Source organism: Lissotriton vulgaris, chromosome 12 (genome assembly GCF_964263255.1).
Source record: "Lissotriton vulgaris chromosome 12, aLisVul1.2, whole genome shotgun sequence".
NCBI lineage: Eukaryota > Metazoa > Chordata > Amphibia > Caudata > Salamandridae > Lissotriton > Lissotriton vulgaris.
Window position 1 is genome coordinate 169,577,902 of NC_141700.1, and position 23,167 is coordinate 169,601,068.

The 23,167-nt window shown below is 43.9% G+C and overlaps 1 protein-coding gene across 3 annotated transcripts in view; it reads right to left on the reverse strand.

Annotated features, from left to right (window-relative positions):
• ADCY7 (adenylate cyclase 7) overlaps positions 1–23,167 on the reverse strand; it is a 565,990-nt gene that overhangs the window by 167,636 nt on the left and 375,187 nt on the right. For all 3 annotated transcript variants that reach the window (XM_086947700.1, XM_086947702.1, XM_086947701.1), the window contains exon 11: positions 12,508–12,696. In XM_086947700.1, the coding sequence (XP_086803826.1) occupies positions 12,508–12,696 (189 nt within the window). The remainder of the gene's footprint in view (positions 1–12,507; positions 12,697–23,167) is intronic.

Below are 23,167 nucleotides of genomic sequence, written 5' to 3' on the forward strand. Positions count from 1 at the left end.
TAAGTTGCTATCGTGGCTCATCGCCAGAGAAGACCGGACGAAACCAGTCACGAAAGTGCTGGATGCGAATGGGACGCCCTTACATACACAGTCGGAGATTCACGGAGCATTCACCGCACATTACAAAACACTGTATCGCTCTTGCCTGCCCGCCCCCGCCCCGGACACGGAGGAATATCTCAGCCAGGTACCGCTACCGTCACTTAACGATGCCCAGCGAACCGCCCTAGCAGCACCCATTGCCCCCAAGGAACTCCGGGAGGTCATAATGGCGCTTTCCAATGGAAAGTCCCCTGGCCCCGACGGACTCCCAGCGGAGTTCTATAAAGCATACCAGGACCTCCTGATCCCTGAACTCGTTAAACAGTATGAGACGGCATTGGAAGATTCCTCCCTGCCCCCTTCTCTGAGTGAAGCCACCCTGGTCTCCCTCTTAAAACCGGGTAAAGAAGGGTCGCTTATGGGCTCCTATAGGCCCCTCGCCCTCCTGAACACTGACTACAAAATATTAGCCTCTACACTAGCGAGGAGACTGGCCCAATATACACCTACCCTGGTCCACCCTGACCAGAACGGGTTCGTACCTACACGTAGCACATCGCTCAATATCCGCCGGTTGTTCAGGGTGCAGGAGTACGCGAGAGACCCTTGGCCACAATCGGGTTGCATAGTTTTAGACCTGGAAAAGGCATTTGACTCGGTAGAGTGGCCATATCTCAGAACAGTCATGCAGAAGTTCGGTCTGGGTGACGCTTATTTGGACATGGTGGGACTCTTATACCAAACGCCCAATGTTCGGGTCCGGATAGGGGGCCTGATATCGGATGCCATACAGGTGAGGCGGGGCACGCGACAAGGCTGCCCGTTATCGCCTCTACTCTTCTCGTTGGCCATGGAGCCGCTGGCGGAGATACTGAGGATGCAGGGCGCCGAGTGGGGCATCCCATTGACAGATGGTGTACACACGGTTTCCCTGTACGCCGACGATCTACTCCTCTATGTCAGAGACCTAACGCGGATACCCCCGGGGCTCACCGGTGCCCTCCGCGAATTCACAACTCACTCGGGACTGAGGGTCAACTGGGGAAAATCTGGGGTTTACCCCTTTCGCCCAGATATGCAGGAGTGCGCAGTACAGCTAGGGGACACGACACTGACATGGTATGCCGGCACTTTCAAATACCTGGGCATTCACATTTACAGGAACGCGGCGGATATATTGGATGGCAACCTGATTCGGGCCATAAATTCATTGCGGGCCCAGATCCGTTTCTGGGGCACACTCCCGCTTAATGTCCCGGCCAGAATCACCCTGTCCAAAATGATAGTCTTACCTAGACTTCTGTACTACTACTCGAACATACCGGTGTATGTCCCTGCTCGGGTCTTCAAAGACCTGGAGACCCTAACACGAACGCTTATATGGAATGCAGGGAGACCAAGGGTGGCCCTGAAGAAATTGTATGCCCCGACGTCCTCGGGGGGACTTGCGGTCCCGAACCATGAGCATTATTACCTCGCCGCGCAGCTCCAGTGGGTGGTGGCCTGGCTCGCGGGTAGAAATCTGCACGACACGGCCTCGATGGCCCCGGCCCTGACCCACGCGGAGGCTCTCGCAATGTTCCACCCCCTTAGAGGCACAACTCACGAGACGCAACTGCACCTAGCAGTGGCACTGCGATGCTACAAGCGTGCACTAAAATTGACCAAGGAGACTACACCCTACGCCCCAGCACTTCCACTGGAGGGAATGCCCAGGCCTGGGGGAGTGGTGACTGCAACGCGCCTGCACGACTGGGTGCAGGTGGGACTTGAGACAATGGCGGATTTATAGGACGATGGGGCCCTGGTACTGTTCGAGGGATTAGTGGAGAATCCAGGACTGCCAGCGGGACAGTTCCTGCTGCATGCATCAATGATACGGGTCCTAACGAAACGCTGGGGCGACATGTCCGCGGAACGAGAGACACGTCTCTTAATACAATACCTACACGTTATGGGGGCAGGGTCGCACGTCGTACACTGGCTAACACAGGCGCTGAGGTCCCACACGACGAGCTCACTACAGTCACTTAGGGACAGGTGGACAGCTGACAGGGGGAAGGACTGGTCGGATAAGGAGTGGGAAAGGATCCTAGAGGGACCGCAACACATTCCCCGCAACTCGAGATTCAGAATCATACAGTTCTACATCACACACAGGGCATACCTGTCCCCGGACAAGATTAACCGCTACTTTGGACTGGATACCTCCAGCTGCCCACGATGCGCGCTACTGAACGCGGATCTCCTACATATGCTATGGGCATGTCCCAAGCTACGGACATACTGGCACGATGTCACCATGCTGTTGACGAAAGGGACGGCATTGGGACTTCGTCACGACTGGGACACCTGTGTGTTAGGCCTCCTCACTAGGACAAAACACAACAAACCCCACATGAGGTTCTGGGATCTGGGGCTGATAACCGCCAAAAGACTCATAACTCGTCACTGGAAGGCCGCGGAACCACCCCTGACGAAACACTGGAGTGCCTCCCTCATCTACTGGGCGACCGCAGAGGGCACGGTGCTACGCAGGGAAGAGACAGCGGGGCGGAGGGCCATACCGATAGCCCAGATTTGGGAGGGCTTCCTACGAACATTCACCAGGGCCTGCCACGATAAAGGGGTGATGTGAGGTGATGACCAGCCCGCCCCCACTCCCCCCCAGTGGAACGAGGGGACATGTCTGAGCAGCAGGCTGCGTAGCGGGAAAGGGGGGAAAAGGGAGCCGCGCGCATATAGACATATAACACCACCCCCACAGCTCATCGCTCGCCCCCCTCCCCCCCCCCAGACTTCTCCACCTTCTCCACCCTCCCCCCCCCCCCTCTTGTCAGCAGGGGGCCACACACACAGCCGACTACAACAATGCAGCCCCACCCCGGGACTTAGAGCTACCACACACCACTCGAACCACCTCCCCGCGAACACTAGATGCCAGCACCCTGCGAAACCACTCCACCCGGACCTATCACGACAGGGCCCACACTGCAGCACCCCTTCCCCCCTCCCCGAGTTAAGATACTTTACGCCCCCACTTTCTTTCCTGTTTTCCCCCGATTGGGGCAGTGGCACCAACGGCAAAGGTCGCCCCCCAGTTGACCACGCTGGATCTGCCTTTCTCATTCCAACCCTTTTACTTTAGACACATGGCGACTAAACACGGGAGTGCAGCACACATGACAGCCACTGCCGCAACCCTCTACCTCACGGCGACAAAATACTGACCATTCTAGCCGTCCGCGGCACCCATATACGTCGCCCGGAACCGGGCCTGGTTGGTTATTTACACTGTTGAGGAACAACACGCTACATTACTAGCCAGAGGGTTGTGGGCACCGGGGATACGGCTGGCCATCAGGCTGCCCGCCTTGACGGGTAAGGTCAGACACTCTGATAGGATCGACACTGTGAATTAAATTGTAATATAATGATGAAGTGATTGGTATGGTGCATGCAGTGACTGCCCCCATGACAACTGATGGTGTTATTTATTAACAAGTGCATTTATTGGATTTTCAACCGTCGTCAATATTCGCTCTGATACTGTACGAGCTACTCCAATTGTTGTTTCCCCTTTGAATTACGCACACAAGAAATGTAACTGTACGTCAAGTGTTTCAATAAAACAGATTTAAAAAAAAAAAAAATGATGTGCACATCCTGCAAAATACTTTAAAAAATATACAGGAAAATTGTTTAGGAGAGACAATTTTATTTTTGTGTTTTCTTGTTACCTTTGATTGTTTCATTTTCATTTTTCACATTTAGTAATAATATGTCACAAAATATTGTTACTCCTCCTTACTTTCTTCCTGATCCAGGTGTACCTAAAACTAAATGGAAACAGTGGTTCAAAGGTTTTGGTAGTTATATTATTGCCTTAGATGGTCAGAAATTTGATCCAGACAGGAAATTGGCCTTACTTTATAACAGTCTCGGAGCTGAGGGTCAACGCATTTTTGACCATTTACCTATTTCTCCTCAATCTCATGAAACTGATTGGGATTGTTTCCAAGAAGCTGTTTCCAGACTAGCCAAGTATTTTATTGATGAAACCAGTGTAGTTGTTGAACGTCACAAATGTTATACCAGACATCAATTTGAATTTGAGTCAATTGACACATTTTTAACAGAACTTAGAGTTTTAATTGCTACTTGCGAATTTGATGGTAACATTGATTCTTATCTCAGAGATCAAATAATTGTTAATTGTTATAATAAAAAGGTTCAAGAGAGATTGCTATGTTGCAGGGACCCATCTCTCAAAGAAACTCTTGAGCTTGCGAGAGGTATTGAGAGATCTGTCTCTTCTCAAAGGGTTTTGAACAAAAATAAAAGTGAAGCAGTTGCTGAAGCTGTCAATGCATTAAGCATTAAACCAAAATCTTTCCAATTTAAAAACAAAGACTCTAAAGAGCCTAGGAAAAATTTTGCGTGTTTCAGGTGTGGTTCTTCTTCACACTTAGCCAATTCGAAAAGTTGTCCAGCTCTTACCAAAACCTGCCTTAATTGTAAAAGAACCGGACATTTCACTAGGGTATGTAACAGAAATCCTGTAAAAGTTAACACGATTGAAAATATTGATCTTTCTGATCCTGAGAATGTGTGTACAGTGGTCTCTTCTAAAAAGATTGTTTTATACATAGATGCTGAGTTAGATGATGGGGGTCCTATCTGTGATGTCACCATTGGTGATACAGTAATTCAGGTGACTGTGGATTCTGGATCTCCAATCACCTTTGTCACTGACAATTTATTTAACATGTATTGGAAATCCTCCCAATTGTTTCCTCCTGATATTCACACTATTTCGTTTGGGGGTCATTCCATTGACATGTTAGGGTTTTTCAATGACACCATTAAGTTTGAGGACAGGTGCATTGCTACTAAAATATATGTAGCTAAAAATGGGTACAACATTTTGGTATGGAAAGATCAAGGCAAGTTTGGTATGGTCTTAAGACCAGGGACTTCTTGCCCGATTTCCTTGGTTGATGTTTGTTCTTCCTCTAATTTGGCTTTACACCAACTTCTTGTCAAACATAGTGCCCTCTTCAAGGACAAGCTGGGTCTTGTTCATGACTTTGAGCATCGCATTGTTCTCAAAAAGGATGCCATACCTGTTATCCATAAAGTAAGAAATGTCCCTCTTTCTGTTAGGTCCCAACTCAAGCTACATTTAGAACAGTTATGTCACGACAAGGTTATTGAACCTATAAATTCTTCAGAATGGGTTGCCCCCATTGTTATTGTGTCAAACTGGACAAGGTTCAAGACTTAGTCAAGGGTCATATTATCAAGGGTTGGCCCGATGATAGGAATCTTGATTCTGGTTTACGTTTATTTTCTAAAGTCAAAGATGAGCTCACTGTAGAGGATGATTTTTTGATGAGAGGCTCCTTATTAATTCCTCCTAACAAGCTTAAGATAAAACTGTTGAATTTGGCTCATCTTGGTCATTTTGGTGACTGATTACAAGCCCTTAGTGTTCCTATTGTCAAAGAAAGATCACAATAATCTCAGTCCTAGATTAGTCAGGTTACTCTCCAGGATGTATGAGTTTAATTTCTCCATTACACATATCCCTGGAGGTAAAAATACCCGTGCTGATTTTCTTTCTAGATGTCCTCTGAGTTATTCGGAAAATTCCTCCTCTCTTTGTGAGGATTCAGAGTGCGTTGTTGGTATTGTGGATGGTTTGATGTTCTCGGAGAGTATCATCAGCAAGGATGAGTGGTTGGATTGTGTCAAACTGGACAAGATTCAAGACTTAGTCAAGGGTCATATTATCAAGGGTTGGCCCGATGATAGGAATCTTGATTCTGGTTTACGTTTGTTTTCTAAAGTCAAAGATGAGCTCACTGTAGAGGATGATTTTTTGATGAGAGGCTCCTTATTAATTCCTACTAACAAGCTTAAAATAAAACTGTTGAATTTGGCTCATCTTGGTCATTTGGGGATCACTGGCACTAAGAAAAGGTTAAGGCCAAATTTGGATATTGATGTAGAAAATTTTGTCGGGAGATGTTCTAGTTGTTTTGAAGCAGACAAATCTCTTAAGCTGCGGAATTCTCCTCTTCTTCCTGTTCCTTATCCTCAGGGCCCCTGGGAGAAACTGGGCATTGACTTCATTGGTCCTATGTATAACTTAAAACCTCATTTAAGGTTTGCCTTAGTCCTTGTGGACTACTTTTCAAAGTGGGTTGAGTGTAGGTTCATGTCTGATCCTTCCACTGTTGGTGTTATTGATTTTTTGGATGATCTTTTTCATAGAGAAGGTATTCCTAAATATCTGGTATCTGATAATGGTGTCCAATTCAAGTCCCATGTCACCCAAAAGTTTTTATCTAATCTTGATATCAAACATTTGACTGTTGCCCTGTACAGTCCACAAGGCAATGGCATGGTCGAAAGGGTCAACAAAATGTTAAAAGACACTATCCAGTTAGCCTGTATGCAGAATTTGGATGTTTCAAAAGCTGTCCAAGAAAGGTTGTGGAGCTATCATAATACACCTCATTCCACAACTGGTGTTACTCCTTTTGTCTTGTTAAAGAAACGTTTTGGTTCTTCGAAGCTTAGTCCTTTATGGGTCTTTGACAAGACAAAAGTTGATGAGTAATTACCCACTGTTGATCAAGTTCGTGACAGAGTAGTTTCTGTGCAAAACAAAATGAAAGTTGCTTATGATGACAAATTCAAAACTAAAGATGTTCTTTTCAATGTGGGTGATTTGGTCAAGGTCAAAAGACCTCTAAAAAACAATAGTCAGAAATCTAAATTTTATCCTGCTTCAAACATTATCAGGGTTTCTAAGAATGCTGTGTTACTTGCTAATGGCAAATGGTGGAGCAAGAGAAATGTTGTTGTTGTTAATCCTCCTGTTTTCAGAGACTGCAAAAGCCTGAAGGACAGCAATTTTTCGGACAGTCTTACTACGGATTTGCAGCTTTCTTCATCTTTCATCAAGGGGATTCTTTCTCTCTATCTGGTGCTGGTGATTCACAACTTCCTGGTCCCTCTTCTGCTTTGACGGAGCATTGTTCGCTTCCTGATGTCATTGATGATTTTAGTGCTTCCAATTCTTTACCTGATTGTTCTGTTTCAGCTCCAAATGATGTTCCTTCCAATTCTTTACCTGATTGTTCTGTTTCAGCTCCAAATGATGTTCCAGCTGTCCTTAGGCGGAGTAGTCGCAACACCTGTGCTCCTGCTTATCTCAAGGATTTTTATCTTTAATGTTTTTTTTTTGTTTTTGTTTTGGGGAAGGGAGATGTGTGGTATCTATGGTTTAGAGTTTTGGGTTGTCTGTATTTCTTTATGTTACTCTATTGTTATTGGAATGCTTTCATGGTTCTATGGTCTATGTTCTAACTGGTGTCAGTTATTGCCTGACCTCTGTTCCTGGCTGACCTGCTTTGTATTTGCTGTGAAGGATCTGCATTAAAGAACCTTTCTACTCTTCAAGTCTTCTCTCCGTTTCTCTTCGAAGACCTGATGTAACACCCACTCATTCACCCAGGCATTCCACGCATCTCAGGCACACCAACATTCTAATACCAAGACACACTCAGGCTGAGCAGCTAGTGGCAGCAGGGCTAGAATACATGTTATATAATTATGTAGGATATAACATTACCCTTAGGATCGTGGCAATGTCTGGCACTCCCTTTTCATAGGTTTTAAACATCACCTCCCTCTTCACTCTAACCATCTTGGAGCTCCAGATAAAGTAGAAGATCATTCTTGTGATAGCCTTGGCCATTTGAGGCTGCAGTGGCCACGCTTGAGCGAAGAACTGGAGCACTGGCAGGGTCTCATTCTGCGGGACCAAATACTTCCCTTCGAGTGTCAACTTCCAGGTGCTCCAGAGTCCCAGCTTCTGCTTCATCTTCTCTAGTCTCTCTTCCCATGTCTTCTCCGCTGCACCTTCTCCGCTGAACCAGCCTTCAAGGATCTTCAGGAAATCCTGATTGATGGGGAATGCCAGTGGATCTCAGGTGGGGTCCAGTGGCCGAAGAGTAGGGTTTTCGACTTTGCGCTCTTGATCTTTGCTCCGGATGCCTTTCCAAACTCGATACAAGTCCTTTCCAGTTCCTTCAGAGTGCCCGTCCACGCAGAAGACAGAGACATCGTCCATTTAGAGGGAGCACTTAATTTCACCCTTCCTGATGATTGCCGGTACTGTCACTACCCTGATGTTCTTGTTCTGTCTAATTTCGTGGAACTCTGTAACGCAAATGAACAGAAGAGGGAAGAGTGAACAGCCCTGCATAACACCCGACAGGATGGGGAATGAGTAGTCCTTTAAACAATTATTAGGACTGGCATTGCAGTCTGTGTGTGCAGTTTTAAACTGCCATTTGAAACTGGCAAAATAAACCTTATTGACAGGCCCAAACCTTCCTCTTTACTACACATAAGTCACCCCTAGGGTAGACCCTAAACAGCTGACATGGCATGTTCCAGTGTATTTAAAAAGCTGGACTTTTAAGTTTTACATGTGCTGGTAATAAAAATAACACCATTAGAAAAATGTTCACTACTGCAAGACCTACCTTTCCCGTAGGATAACATTGGAGTTACCTTATTACATCTAATACACTGCAACTTCGAATTGGAACCAAATAGACAGTCGCGTTTGGGTTTTAAAGAATTGTATTCAAAAGCCCCCTTTAATGGTTAATACAGATTTTTAATCACAATTCTGAAAGTGACACTTTTAGAAAGTTGGCATTTTCTTGTCCTCACCATTTGGTGCTTCCAGCCTGATCCTGGGTCACATGACTAGGCGTAGCTTGTAGTTGGTCTTTGTGTATTGCTCCCAGACAGTGAGACAAAGGGAAGATAGGTGTTGGCAGGATGGCCAACTCTGATTTAATGAAGGGGAGGAGCTGTTACCTACCACACGTTCACATCACAAAGGCTCTGCCTGAGCACAAAGGGCTTGTCACTAGGTTATTGTGATCCCAGATCAGGGTAGGGAAGTGGGGATGCCTGCCACCTCAGGGGTGTAGACACCTCTAGAAGCTTCTCCCCACTTCAAAGGCCCAACAGGGTATAAATACTGGACCTCAGACACCAACTCTTCAGTACACTTCTTGTCCCATGGATACTCTACCAGGTAGCAGTGTTGTGCTGCTGACAGGACTGCCACTCTGCTGCCCTGGTGTGCTGACATGCTGCCTTCTTGCCGGGTGAGAAGGACTGGACCTGCATCTCTTGAACCCAGCACCCAGAGTGTCACCAAGGGCTATTTGGCTGGCCTCCTGATCTGAAGCCTCAGGGACACAACAGGCTTCCAACATCCTTGCACCTGCGCCTAGACTCTGCCATCTGTGAGTCTACTCTGTCTAGTGGTGCCACCCGGCCATGGGTGGCAACAGGGAGCTCAGACTTAGACGTACAGAAGCCACTTGGATCAAGCATCTCCATACGGTTGAACATGGTTTAAATTGTGACCATAATATTCAATATTTTTTAGGTGATTAGAGCAATAATGTGAGAAACGCGTTATCTTGTGTACGTAAACAAGATCATAACATTCGGTCACCCGCTTTATACACTGTAAACCGATATATCTGGGTTTGCTTCCTTTCATGAAAAATCTGTGAATATATTCGGAAAAATATGTAAAAATGTGCACGCATACAAGATTATAACATTCGGTCACCTTTTTTATGAACTGGAAACGGTATATCTGAAGTTGCTGCTCTTCAATAATAATCTGTAAATATATTCTAAAATATGTCTGTGTTCACGTTGAACTTGCACCATAATTTTGTAAAATTGTAACAACTATACATGCATACATAGATCTGCTGAACACTATGATTTAGCGTGTTTTAAATAACAATACTAAAAAAAAAACAATATATAGACAATGTGTTGTCATCACGGCCTGTTGCACTGATATTTGTATGACAATTAGCCCTTCACAACTGCATGGTGCGAAAACAGTGTTTACTTAGCAAACTCGTTCTCTTCTATAGCGTGCTGTAATGTAAAACACTGAGACCGTAAACCAGAATAATTTGCCTACACTTTCCCGAGATATACTAAATACTATTTCGAAACATCAAGCACCTTGCAGAGAGTAAAGTTTTCCCTTCACATCCACAAGTTCTTCCTATACTTTTATGCTATGCCTTTTAGCTTGCCTTTGCTCATTTTCTTAACCTCAACATTTCAGACATTTGATTTACATTGACCGTTTCTTAGTACCATTGATAAGTAACTTTATTTTACAACCACAGGATTACTCACAGGAACTGTTTGCAGTTTGGGACAATAGAGTTGCTATATCCAGATAAGCGAGTGTTTGCGCTCTAGTCTGTTAACTCCAGCCGGGTGTATAACACCCACTTCCGGGTTTCTTTTGCTGTGTCGACACTCGGAACACAGCAGACAGCTGTGAGGAACCACAGTGCAAAGGTTTTTTGGGTAAGAGATATGCCACTTTTTTGCAAAGCCGGCCATCTCTTTAACTTTTAAAGCAATTCGAAATATTCCAATACTGAATGTGAGATCTGCATTTCAGATCTTCAATACGGACACGCACCAACTATTGCATTCGGAATACTCATGGCGGATCCAAATAATGGATCACCATACCCATAGCAATATCCCATACTTTTAGATTGATTGCTTTCGTATATCAACACATTCTTTCATAGATGACCGTTACGCCAGTGTGTCTTCCTTTGATATAACTGAATAGTCCATTATTATAAGACTTCAACTTGGCCAGCCGGATTGGAATTATCACCAGCGGAGCAGTGAGCGCTCCAATTTTTCACTCCTTTTCCGTACACTTTACTAACTGCTACCCTGCCCTTACTCTATATTTGTGACTCATATTCCCGAGATCTCCTTTTCCCTTTTACTTTCACAGACTACCGAGACCATTATATCCAAAAGACAGGTAGAAATCCTCTTTCCAATTAATAGCCTTTCCCCCCTTTCTCCTTCTGTCATTCTCTTCATACCTTATATAAATCGTGTAGGCTTTATTTAGAATGCCATAAATACGTGAAATTGTGATGGATTAACATGATATTCTTTGCAAATTGTTTAAGAGCACCGCACTATTCAACTTGAGTGTTTTTTTGTTATTTTATTATGAGAATTCACTTATCTCATATTTCACCTGCTTTTTTCTCTTATACTATGTTTGGTCAATTAGGGTTTCCACTTCTAAGGTGTAAAGTCACCAAATACTTTACATGAATTTTCCTTCTTTGATATACATTGACACACACCATTTACTGTTGACAATACATTTTGTATCCTTCCCAGCCGTGAGGATGTCGAGGAATTAATTTCCAATTGCGACAAAACATGTGTTGGCTGGGTTCTTTTTTGCTCAAATGACATATGGAATAAAGACAAAGAAACTTTCTACCCATCAGGATTATTGATCCTTGCCTCTGACTCCACTTGAACTGTGTTGATACGTGATCACTGTATGGTTTTTATGTGTGCCCAGGACTTGGTTGTAAAAGGAACAGGGTGGTTTATACCTAGAACAAAATAAATTTCCCTTTGTCCACCCTCAAAGTGCAGGATCCAGATTATGCTTCCCAATGCCTAAAGGATATGTACTATAAGCCTTGCCACATGCAAATATAAATAATCTCTGTCTCACTATAAATATTTCTTTAAAAACATGTTTTCACATTTATCTTCATAACATATAATCATATACATACATGAAAACAATCACAGATTAAAAAGCACTTTCCACGGTCCATCATTTTCGAATACTAAAATCTTTGTTTTCTAAAATTCATTATGAAAAGACGTTTTCATTACAAGAAAACAAATATAAAATTAACTCAAAAACGATTATGTCGACTCCATTTGGGTGGAAATCAAAATTGTTCACATCAGCTTCATCAGGACAAATTATTCAAATCATGCAAAAGTTCTTAATCTGCTTTTAGCAGCACTCATAAATTCTCCATGGTTTAGGAACATGATGAATCACTTCACATATTGCCTCGTAGTTAAGTGTGACTGCTCTGTGCTAAGGTACCAGAAAGTTGAGCAAAGGTTAATTTGGAGTTGGTTTGTGCCAGGCTCACCCTGACAAGGATTGTGGGTGGTGTTTGACTAGGGCTCATTTCCCAGTCTACGAACAACCCAATTTCTCACAATCTCTCCCAGGATTTTCTCTGCTACTTACTGTCTATTTATTATGTGAGAGAGTCGTTGTGCAGGAGAATCTGGCATCAGCCATTGCTGAGCTCCTGTGATGTCACCAATAGAATGTTGTCACTGAAGTTAAGAAGAGTTAGTCGGAGAGCAATAGAGATGGAGGATGAAATGGTGGTAGTGCAGGTGACCCCTACAATGGGAGAACCAAGAATAACAAAACCAGAGCTACGTGAAGCATGTGTGCGTGCTGAGGACATTCGAACTGGTGCAAAAAGAAATGATTGCTGAAAATGTGCTCACCTTTCTGGTAGTGCCATTCAGAGCAGCAGACTCATTGCTTATACTTTCTCGTTGATTCAGTTGGGAGAACGGCCTGGCAGCACCCCAAGACTCCAAGTACCTCGTCATTCGGACTGAGGCACGCATCTTCAGACCTCCATTGACTCTTGCTTTTGGCAAGTGATTATTTCTTGGGTGTCTCTCCTTAGTCTGGAATAGAAGACACAATAACACTTTTCGTAAAGAAAAAATCTTGGGATGTGGTTAAACATGGGTATTAACTGTTCTTTCAGTTATCTGAAAGCTAAGAGCCAGTGGAAAGGCCACTCTGGTTAGTGGTGCAAACAACATGGAATTTTTAGACAGCTGATATATATATGTATATATATATATATATGACACACCTGATCAGAATGTATCCAATCTCATTAATGTATATTTATTTATTGTGCATCTTGTAACGCGCAAACTAAAACCCGAAGGTGTCAAGGCGCCTAACAAAAAGATCAGAAAGCGGGCACTCATGCGCTTACTTATACGCTTGGACAAAGAGGCGTGTTTTAAGGGCAGCTCTGAAAGTTTGGAGGGAAGGGAGGGACCTAAGCTCTAATGGAAGGTCGTTCCACCATTTAGGAGCCAAGAGGGAGAATGCCCTACCACCCCATCTGGCTTTCCGAATGCGAGGGATGTGGAGAAGAGAATGATTGGAGGAGCGGAGGTTCCTGCCAGGGTTGTAGTAGGTCAAGATGGCTCTAATCCCTGTAGGGCTGCTTTTAGCCAAGGCCTTATAGACCATACACATGGACTTAAAGACGATCCGCTCCTTTATCGGAAGCCAGTGCAGCTGCTTCCTGGCCAGCGTGGCCGAAGAGCGTCGAGGAAGATCGAGGACAAATCTGGCTGCCGCGTTCTGGACTACCTGCAAGCGCTGCATCTGACTCTTATTCAGTCCAGCATACAGCGCATTACAGTAGTCCAGACGAGATCCCAAAAGGGCGACAGCAAGTTGCCTTCTTGCCTGCAGGGAAAGGTAGTTCCTAATTTTCCTAAGAACATGGATTATACCCCAACAGGTCGATACCGTCCTGTTGACCTGTTGGCGCATGTCCAGAGTAGGGTCAATCATCACCCCGAGATTTTTAGCCGAAGAAGTAGGCTTAGGGCAGAGACCGAGCGAATCAGGCCACCACTCCATGGACCAAATATCTTCCCTTCCGCCGAACACCATCACCTCGGTCTTCTCCCCATTCAATTTCAGTGAATTGTAAATCATCCACTGGCCGACGGCCTCCATACAAGATCTAAATCTGGAGGCGGTCAGCTCAATTGACTGGGAGAGAAACACGAGGATCTGAGTGTCATCCGCGTAGGAAACTACCTCCATCCCAATATAAACACGTGAAAATAGGAAAAAACATACTTTAGTACAGAATGATTTTTTTCAATGTTATACAGTATTTCTCATGGAGCAGGGATCACCAATCCACACTTACTCACTGATTATGTGTGAATAAAAACAAAAATCTTTAGAGAACCTAGGGCCTGATTTAAAATTTGGCGGACAGGTACTACATCACAAATGTGATGGCTATCCAGTCCGCTCTAATATGTCCGCTCTAATATGAGTGCATGTTATCCTTAGGCACTTGTAGTAAGGCAAACCGGATATCTGTAATTTTTGTGACACAGTACCTGTCTCCCATACTCTAAATCAGGCTCCTAGAATTAGTGAGTATTAACATACTTATTTTATTGGTGGTAATGAGCTGATGAGTATTCAGGACAATAAGCACATACAGGCATGGAAGAGATCATTACAATGAAGTGAGGCAAAGGAGGTAAGGTATGCTGGCTATGTTGATAGGCAAACGGAAGATGTGGGTTTCATGATCTTCCTATTTTAGCACATTAATTTGTTGAGTTATTGTGCTGTAACATTTTATTTTGAATAGTTCTAGGTTAAAATATGTATATACAATTAATCTACATTTATATTTTACATAAAAAAGGTATATATATATTTTAAATATTGATAAACTATAATATATTTTCCTACAATTTCCCATAAGGAGAGCTCAGCACTGTTGACAGGGATCTCCACCCATATGTGCAAAGTTATAAGTAGCTACTTTACACTTTTAAAACCTGTTGTAGGATGCTCAACTCCCCTGATTTGAGGGTGTGGAGATATGCAAGTCTACAACTAGGTGTATACGCACACTAGGAAATAGTGAATAGCAAAAAAGTGTAGAGTTACACATAGGTGTAGTTGTAATTGTACTCACGAGTAAATATACACTTTTTAATTTATCACTGTGACTAGGCCTTAATGTTTTTTTTCTACACTTATCCAAGCACTTAACTACCACTCAGATTGATCTTGAGTAAAGCACATCATTTTATCCAGTGTTCGCAAATTGTTTACAGGAAAAGGTGGCACTTAGTATTCATTTATTTGGGCTCTTGATATGGTGCGTCAAGACCGTGGACGTACCTTACAGAGCAATTTAAAGGGACCAGCAGAAGAAAAACAGGTGAGCAAAGAATATTCCAGAAAAATAAAATCTAGGTCTCCAGAAAGATGGTGCTATCTTCATGATACTGGATATGAGAAGACCAAGTTCAGTAGGTAGGTATCGATTACAAAAGATTGTTTTGTTGATGTCCCTTTCAAAAGGGGAGAAGGCTATATTGATAGTTAAGGTGGAGAAAGAAAATATATAATCATATTGAAAATTGCTAATTTTACAAACCCTACACATAGCTTCCATATGTATAAGATGATGTGAGAGAAATATATTAAAAGTACTCCTTGCCTCATCTTTTTAGACTATCTCCTTTTGAGGTTGCTAAGGCTTCAATGCACAAATAAGCACGCAATGCCGAGAATTAGCAACACTGGTCTAACTGGAATGGCTCTGATAGGATACTGATTACTTTCACCAAGGCTCATGGAATGCTAAGGAAGGTCAAATCCATTTTTTTGAAGGTATTGCCAAATGTGAATTTGGCTAGCGTTTCTCAAACTGTGGCACCTTATCAAGGGCCATCTCCGTGTCCAAGGCTTTAGGAGCTATGGACCTGTAAATATGTTTGTCTTTTTCTATATTATGTCAGTGCACTCTGGTATCGTCATTTGAACATATATCTCTTATTAAGCATGTTTGGGGATCTTGTTATTAGAGATTGCGGACCAATTTTATACCCTTCTGCCTTTTGCTAGATCATGAACTTTGGTGGGAAACACTTTTGCCTGACCAATTGCTTGTGTTGGAAGCACATTGTTCTTATCCCCAAAAATGACACTTTGCGTGTGACAATTGCATTTTCTACTCTGAGCACTCAAGATGTCGTAGTGCCATGTGGCAGCCCATAGATTGCCATGGAATGGGTTTTTGCACAATGGAGTTTGTGAGCTGAAAAAGGGCCGATGTGTCTATAAATAGCATTTTCTCAACCAAGTTTGGTTTACAAACATATTGATTATTACTATTGATTTGGAAAGGTTGGAACAAAGTCAACCCAGAAAACTAGGCTGGATAATGAACTATCTTAAATACAAATTCTAGCACCCATTCCAGGCTGTAAATGTGGCCACATTCCAAGACAATTTTTCGATATACATTCCAGGATCAAGTTTACATTAATGAACTTTCTTTTCTAAAATTTCTTAGGGGTTAATTAAATGAGGTGAAAGTTATCAGCAATCAAAACCTGGAGTTTGCAGATATAGCTGTAATGCGATAAAAAGCCCCTATGCACTATTAATAATCTCACATATTAGAACACAGAAGACCTCCCAAACAACATCTGCAATGACATTATTGAATGGCCACCCATTGTATACCCTCTCACCTCTTGATACCCTTCTCCTGATTATCTGTGAGGATATTGTTAGTTGTGTAGCACATCCGGCTTAGATATTTATCCAGTGGTAATGAATATAACAATGACTTATATCTATAGCAAATATTCTCTCTAGAGGTTCTCTGTGAAAACCTCCAGTTGCTGACTAAAATTGCTGCTTTGCATCTGTATTTAACATCTGCGAGGCTAGCTATTGTGAATGTAACTACAGTATCTGTATTTCTCTTTATGACCTCTTGAAGGACAGCTACGCTGACATCAGTACTGTAAGGTTTACTTTTCATGCAATCTTGAGGAAAGTTTTTTCATTTTGCATCCCACATTTGCTCTTTGCTACAGCAAAGAACGGCTGAACTGAATTACATTTACACTGCCATGAACATAAAACTGTACTCAAAGTAGACCTTTTGTGATTTGGTGTAAATCCAGTCAGTATTTTTTTTTCGATATTTGTGTTAAAAAAAGCGTCAGATGATCTTCTAAGAGTTAAACTTCTGGGTGTGTAACATGCTTTTTTGATTTGTTTATAAATTAATTAAAAGTTGATGAATCTGCACAAAATTCTGTTTACGCCAAGCATGATGCCGTCACTCCACACTATCCTGGAGTGTGATAGTGCACTTTACAAATACACATAACATAACAAGTTTAGCCTGTTCTTGGTATATTGGTCGTGTGCAGATCTGTTATGGTGGGGAATAATGGGTAGGCTAGCATGGAGTGAATCGATCTTCTGTTGCTTCATGGATCAACATGACATTTAGATGACAGAACAGGGCTTAAAGAGTTGTGTGGTGAATTTCATGCAGTTTAATCAAATTAAAGGGCACCAAGGCGACTAGAAAGTTAAAACTTGATTGTTCATCTCTTGCTTTACTGCATGCCAGGACCTTTTGCCCGGAGACCTCAACAGGTGGCAGAAGGCAGGGCACATGACATTTTGATCGAATCAGGGCTTGGCTTTTATCCTGTACTCAAAGATTGGATAGTCACTAGGGCTGGGCCCAAAGGTCACTACTTAGGCCAAATAAGAAATGCAGTTTAAGTTAGTGTGAGGAGGACTTAGTGCATCGCCTGGCTGCGGCCAGAGTTCTGTGTCTAGAAGTGTGATGACCACGACTGACCACGACAGACACAGGGCATTAGGACCCTGTGGGTCACAGGGCGGTGACCAGGTCACCGGACACCACTTCCTGTGGACGGACAGGAAGGGGCATTATGTAGGAGGACGAGGACAAGGACGGACGTGCCCAGACCGACTGACACGACAACAAAATAAAGGAGTACCTCTGTATGAGATCTGGCGTCCTGTGTTGTTTCTGCTGACCGCGCACCACACTACGCGACATCTGGCGACGAGGGTGGTCGGGAAACAGCGACACCAACGTGACCGAAGAAGTGCACGGGATAGGATCAAGAAAGTCAACGAAGACGCAAGGAGCTACACGGGAGACCACCCCGATAAGCGTCCTACAAAAGCTGCAAAGTGCGGTAAGAGGAGCCCCCGGGAGCAGCGCCTGTGAAAGAAGAAGCGCGAGGCGATCGCGCTAGAAAATCAATCGCGAAGTCTCGCGAGAACGGGGCACATCTCGGCGGCCATTTTGAGAACAGGCGGCGGGGGCCAATAGAAACACAGCAATAACGAGTCGGCCATTTTAAGGTCAGGCAAAAAGCGAGATTTCGATCGCGAAATCTCACGGGAAAACGGGCGGACATTTTGTAGAAGACAAGTGAAACAAAGTGCATGAGAAATAAAGGGCAGCCATTAGAAGGGCAGGCAAAACAAAGGAAAAAGCCAAACCGAAACAAAAAGGAGCAACCCTGTCACTATAGGACAGAAGTATCAAGAAAAAAAAGATAATAATACCTAAGAAAGAAGAAAGATATAAGAAATAGAAAATAGAGACAAAAGAAGAACAAAAGAACTAGAGGAAGAAGAGATAAAGGTGCAAAGAGAAGTAAAGAAGAGAAAATGCCAGAAACAAAGCAAAGTGCACAATACCGCAGACCGATGCCTTTCAATGTATCAGAGCCACAAGTGGGCATACGGTGGGAAAAGTGGATCATAGAGTTTGAACGATACATGGCGGCGACCGATGTGGTGGAAGAAAAAAAACTAGGGCTATTCCTAAACCTAGTGGGAGACGAGGTGGATGACCTCCTCATAACACTGCCAAAGAGTGAAACAGAAACCTACGAGAAATTGATAAAATGTCTAACGACCAAGTTCGACCCCCAAAGAAACGTCGACTTCGAGAGATATTGCTTTAACATGGCATATCAGCAGCCAGAGGAATCAATGGATGACTTTGCAACAAGGCTGAGAAAGCTAGTAGCACACTGCGAATTTGAAAAATACGACAATGAACAGGCTCTTCGCCTAAAACTGATAGAAGGCTGCCGAGACACAGAATTTCGAACAAGACTACTAAAAGAACCTATCGCACTAGAAAAGATCCTAGATCTAGCGAGAGCAGAAGCAAGAGCAATGATGCAAGCGAAACAGATGGACCGAAAGGGAGAACAAATACACAGAATGTCGGACGCAGGCAAGAAAGGGAACTGGAAAGGAGGACACAAGGAACAAGCGGCGAAAAAACAAGGCTCACCATGTTACAGGTGCGGTCTGGAGTTCCCACACAGAGGAGCATGCCCGGCATTTGGTCAAACATGCAGGAAATGCAACAGAAGCAACCATTTTGCCACCATGTGCCAAGGGGGGCAATTAAAAAATGAACGAGGTAGGCCCGGGAGGCCAAGAACAGCAACAACAAGACATGTACGGCATATGGAAGCGACTGAGAGGAGCTCGTCTGGGGAATCAGGAGAAGAAGAGGAAGAGGAAGAAACAACAAGGAAAGTAGAACGCCTGTACCTCATGACCGCAGACGAAGGGCATGAAGAAGAACACATCAGGCTAATAGACAGGAAGTCAATAAAGAAGACGGACTGGGTGACCATTGAAGTGGGGCCCCACCAAACAGAATTTGTACTGGACAGCGGAGCCACGTGCAACATCATGTGTGCTACAGAATATGATAAAATGAAGAGGAAGCCACCGCTACAGCCATCAAGCATAAGAGTATTTACGTGGGGTGCACAAAATCCTGTGACGAACATGGGAAAATTCACGGACACCATGACGCACAAGGGCAAGACGGTCACAGAAGAAATACATGTGTTACGAGGAGACATTCCCGCACCGTGTCTATTAAGTAATGTAACAGCAAAAATAATGGGCCTACTAAAAATGACATACCACATGTCAGAAAAGGAGAACATACTACAGGAATTCCCAAAACTAACGGAAGGACTAGGGAAGCTGAAAGGAAGACAGATAACGCTGCACATAAATGAAGCTGTCAGACCAGTCGCCCAACATCACCGAAGGGTACCAATACATCTACAACCTCAAGTGGAAGAAGAAATAAAGGCACTACTAGCCCAGGACATCATTGAGCCAGCAGAAGGGCCAACGCCATGGGTGTCCCCGATAGTGGCTGTACCAAAAAAGGACACCACACAGATAAGAATCTGTGTGGACATGAGAATACCCAACACAGCCATCGAAAGAGAACGACATCCAGGGCCACATCTAGATGACATGATAAGCTGCCTGACAGGAATGAGAAAATTTTCCAAGCTCGACCTATGCAAGGGATACCATCAACTGGAGCTGGACGAGCAGTCCAGATACATAACGACATTCTCAACGCACCGATGATTATTTCGATACAAGAGACTCAGTTTTGGAATATCGTCAGCAGCAGAAATATTTCAAGAAACGATTAGGCAGATAATAAGACCAATCAAGAACAGTCTAAACTACAGCAATGATATTTTGGTCTTTGGGAAGTCAGATGAAGAACGCGACAAGGCACTAAGGGAAGTGTGCTCACGGCTAGTAGAGGTGGGCCTGACAGTAAATGAGAAGAAATGTGAACTGTGAAGAGAAGAGCTAGTGTTTTTCGGACACATATTCTCAAGGAAAGGAATGAGGCCAGACAGGAGCAAGATAGACACACTTGAAAAAACAATTGAACCAAAAGACGTCGCTGACGTGCGCTCATTTCTTGGCCTTGCCAGCTACTGCGCGAGGTATATAAAAGACTTCGCGACGGTGAGCACGCCATTGAGAGAACTAACAAAACAGGGCCACAAATTTGAATGGACCACAGAGTGCCAAAAGGCGTTTGAAGAAATAAGAGCGTCAGTGACGGCAGTAGACCACCTAGCATACTTCGACCCGAACTTATGCACCGAACTGACAGTAGACGCCAGCCCGGTAGGTCTTGGCACGATACTAGCACAACACAAACCTGGGAAAGATTCACCCGACAGATAGTAGCATACGGCAGCAAGAGTCTGTCGGACGTTGAGAGAGCATACTCTCAACCAGAAAAAGAGAGCTTAGCAGTAGTATGGGCATGTGAGCACTATCACATGTTCATATATGGAAAACCATTCACGATAGTGACGGACCACCAAGCATTAGTGACTATCTACGGAAACCCAAATGCTAAAATACCACCAAGAATCGAAAGGTGGGGGATCAGGCTGATGGACTATAATTTCAAAATAGTACACAAACCAGGCAAAGACCAAAACCCAGCCGACTACATGTCACGACACCCGCTTCCCCATCGGAAAGGTGGCACCACGATGGCAGAAGAATATCTGAACTTCATCGTGAGACAAAACACTCCAGCATCGATAACAAGTGGCCACGCCAGTCTCCGAGGGGAAGGAGCCCATCTCAAACACATGTTGGAAGAGGTCGACCAGGTGGGGGACCAGTAAGTCTCGGTACGTCGCGTAGTATTCCTGCGGGAAGCCGTCTGGCCCTGGTGTCTCCCAGAGTGCAATACGGAGATCGCTCCATATATCTCTTCAGGGGTAAAGGGATGGGTACAGTGAGGGTTTCCCGCGGCGTCACAGATTTCAGGGATAATTCTGTTGGCCTTGAGGTAGGAGACAAAATTGTGGAGCAGCTTACCATTTTTGTCACCCCACCCGTAGGCACGGGCCACGGAGGAGCGCCACAGCATCTTAGCAGAGTCTAGGGAGATCTGACGGAACTCGTCCTGGATCATCGTGAGCTGTCTAGTGGGGTGGGCGTCATCGGTGTCACCAAGGGTACAACTCCAGCCACGTGGCCTGCGCCTCAAGCCGGGTCAGGTGAGCAGTCTGCGCCGCCCGTTTCGTGTGAACCAGACCTCTGGCCACGCCACGCAAGGTAGCCTTGCCACCCTCCCACAGTGTGCCTGGAGAAGGGACCAATCCCTTGTTGGCAAGAAAGTAGTGCCTCAAATCTACTGCAAGTGCGTCTGTGATCTCCCTGTCTTGCAGGAAACATGCGTTCAACGGCCAAACCGTACGCACCTCATCAGTGGGGCCTCCCAAGCAGAGGGAAATGGTGGAGTGGTCTGTGATTTCACGGGTGTGTCCGTAACATGAATGTTTAAAAAATGCATTTGCTGCGTTTTTAACACTTTTTGCAAATTTACCGAGTGGTTCAACCACTCGGTAAATTTGACACCCTAATTGCGAATTCGCAATTTTAAAACTAATCATGCATTGCTTTTAAGAAATCGCATATTTGCGATTTCTTGAAAGCAATTGCATTTTTAGAAATCGCAAAAATGTTGCGATTTCTGAAAATGTATGATGCATTCCAAAAATGGATTTTGGAATCGCAAACGGCCGATTTTAAGGAATCGCACCGTTTGCGACTCCAAAAACCCTTGATGCATGTGGGCCCAAATACATTATTCTTATATAGGTTATGTTAGTAGGTTTGTCTAACACATTTTCTGCTATAGGTATAGACTTTCAATGCTATACGCATTCGCTGAGTGTGTGTGTGTGTGTGGGGTGATGGCTGGCGGCAAACATGGTGCTGAGATTTACATCAGTGACCAAAGTCTTCCTTGGCTTGTAATGACATATTCAAGAATTTTGTTCTGGTCCTTTTCTCAGTTTGGTGGTATACCTGGGTTTATGATTGCAGAAACGAAGGACTCTGGGATAGAGGGCTTCATAAATCACAACGTAGAAATGCACTACATTTTAAAGCTATTACAGTTATGGTGCTTTCATAGCTATATAACTCAATCGGAGTATTATAAACTGCACACCGCAAGTACAACTTTTATCAACTTTCATCAATTAGTTTTCTTGTGGCGCTACCCTGTTGCAGGAGTTAATTAAGACAGATTTTTGAAGATTTGTATTGTTAATGGTATTTGCAAACTGTATCTGTGTAAAAAATTTGCAAGCATAATAATTATTGCAAGTGACAGCAACCATCTTTTTAGGCTGGTTAAAAGCGCACCTTATTTTCATGCGGCAGTTCATGTTCTCATGTTTTTGTTTGCTTCCATAGGTATACCATTACACCACATCCCCATTTTACTGACACAACTTTTCTTTATTAGTATTTTTAATTTACATTTTACAATATAAGCACTGCATAGAGCTCAGAAACATGATGTATTCACATACTTTTTGTTAATGACATTTTTCAATATACGACTCAAAATACATCTACGTCATAGAAGAGCATTAATACCTTCAAATATGCAGTACAATTCGCTTAAATTCTAACTCATGGTTCAACTACATGTTGTCCTGAGGTATGTTATCTGGACAGAGCACACATTTCTACCAAGGACCCAGGTTTACCGTATGGTTTAGGTAGAGATTGCTATGGTGGTCTGCTGTCCTCCTTGCTTTCTAATTTGAGCAGGTATGCATCCCATTCAGTGCACCTTTGAAACACAGACCCATTTTTAATCAAGATATCCAAGGCCAT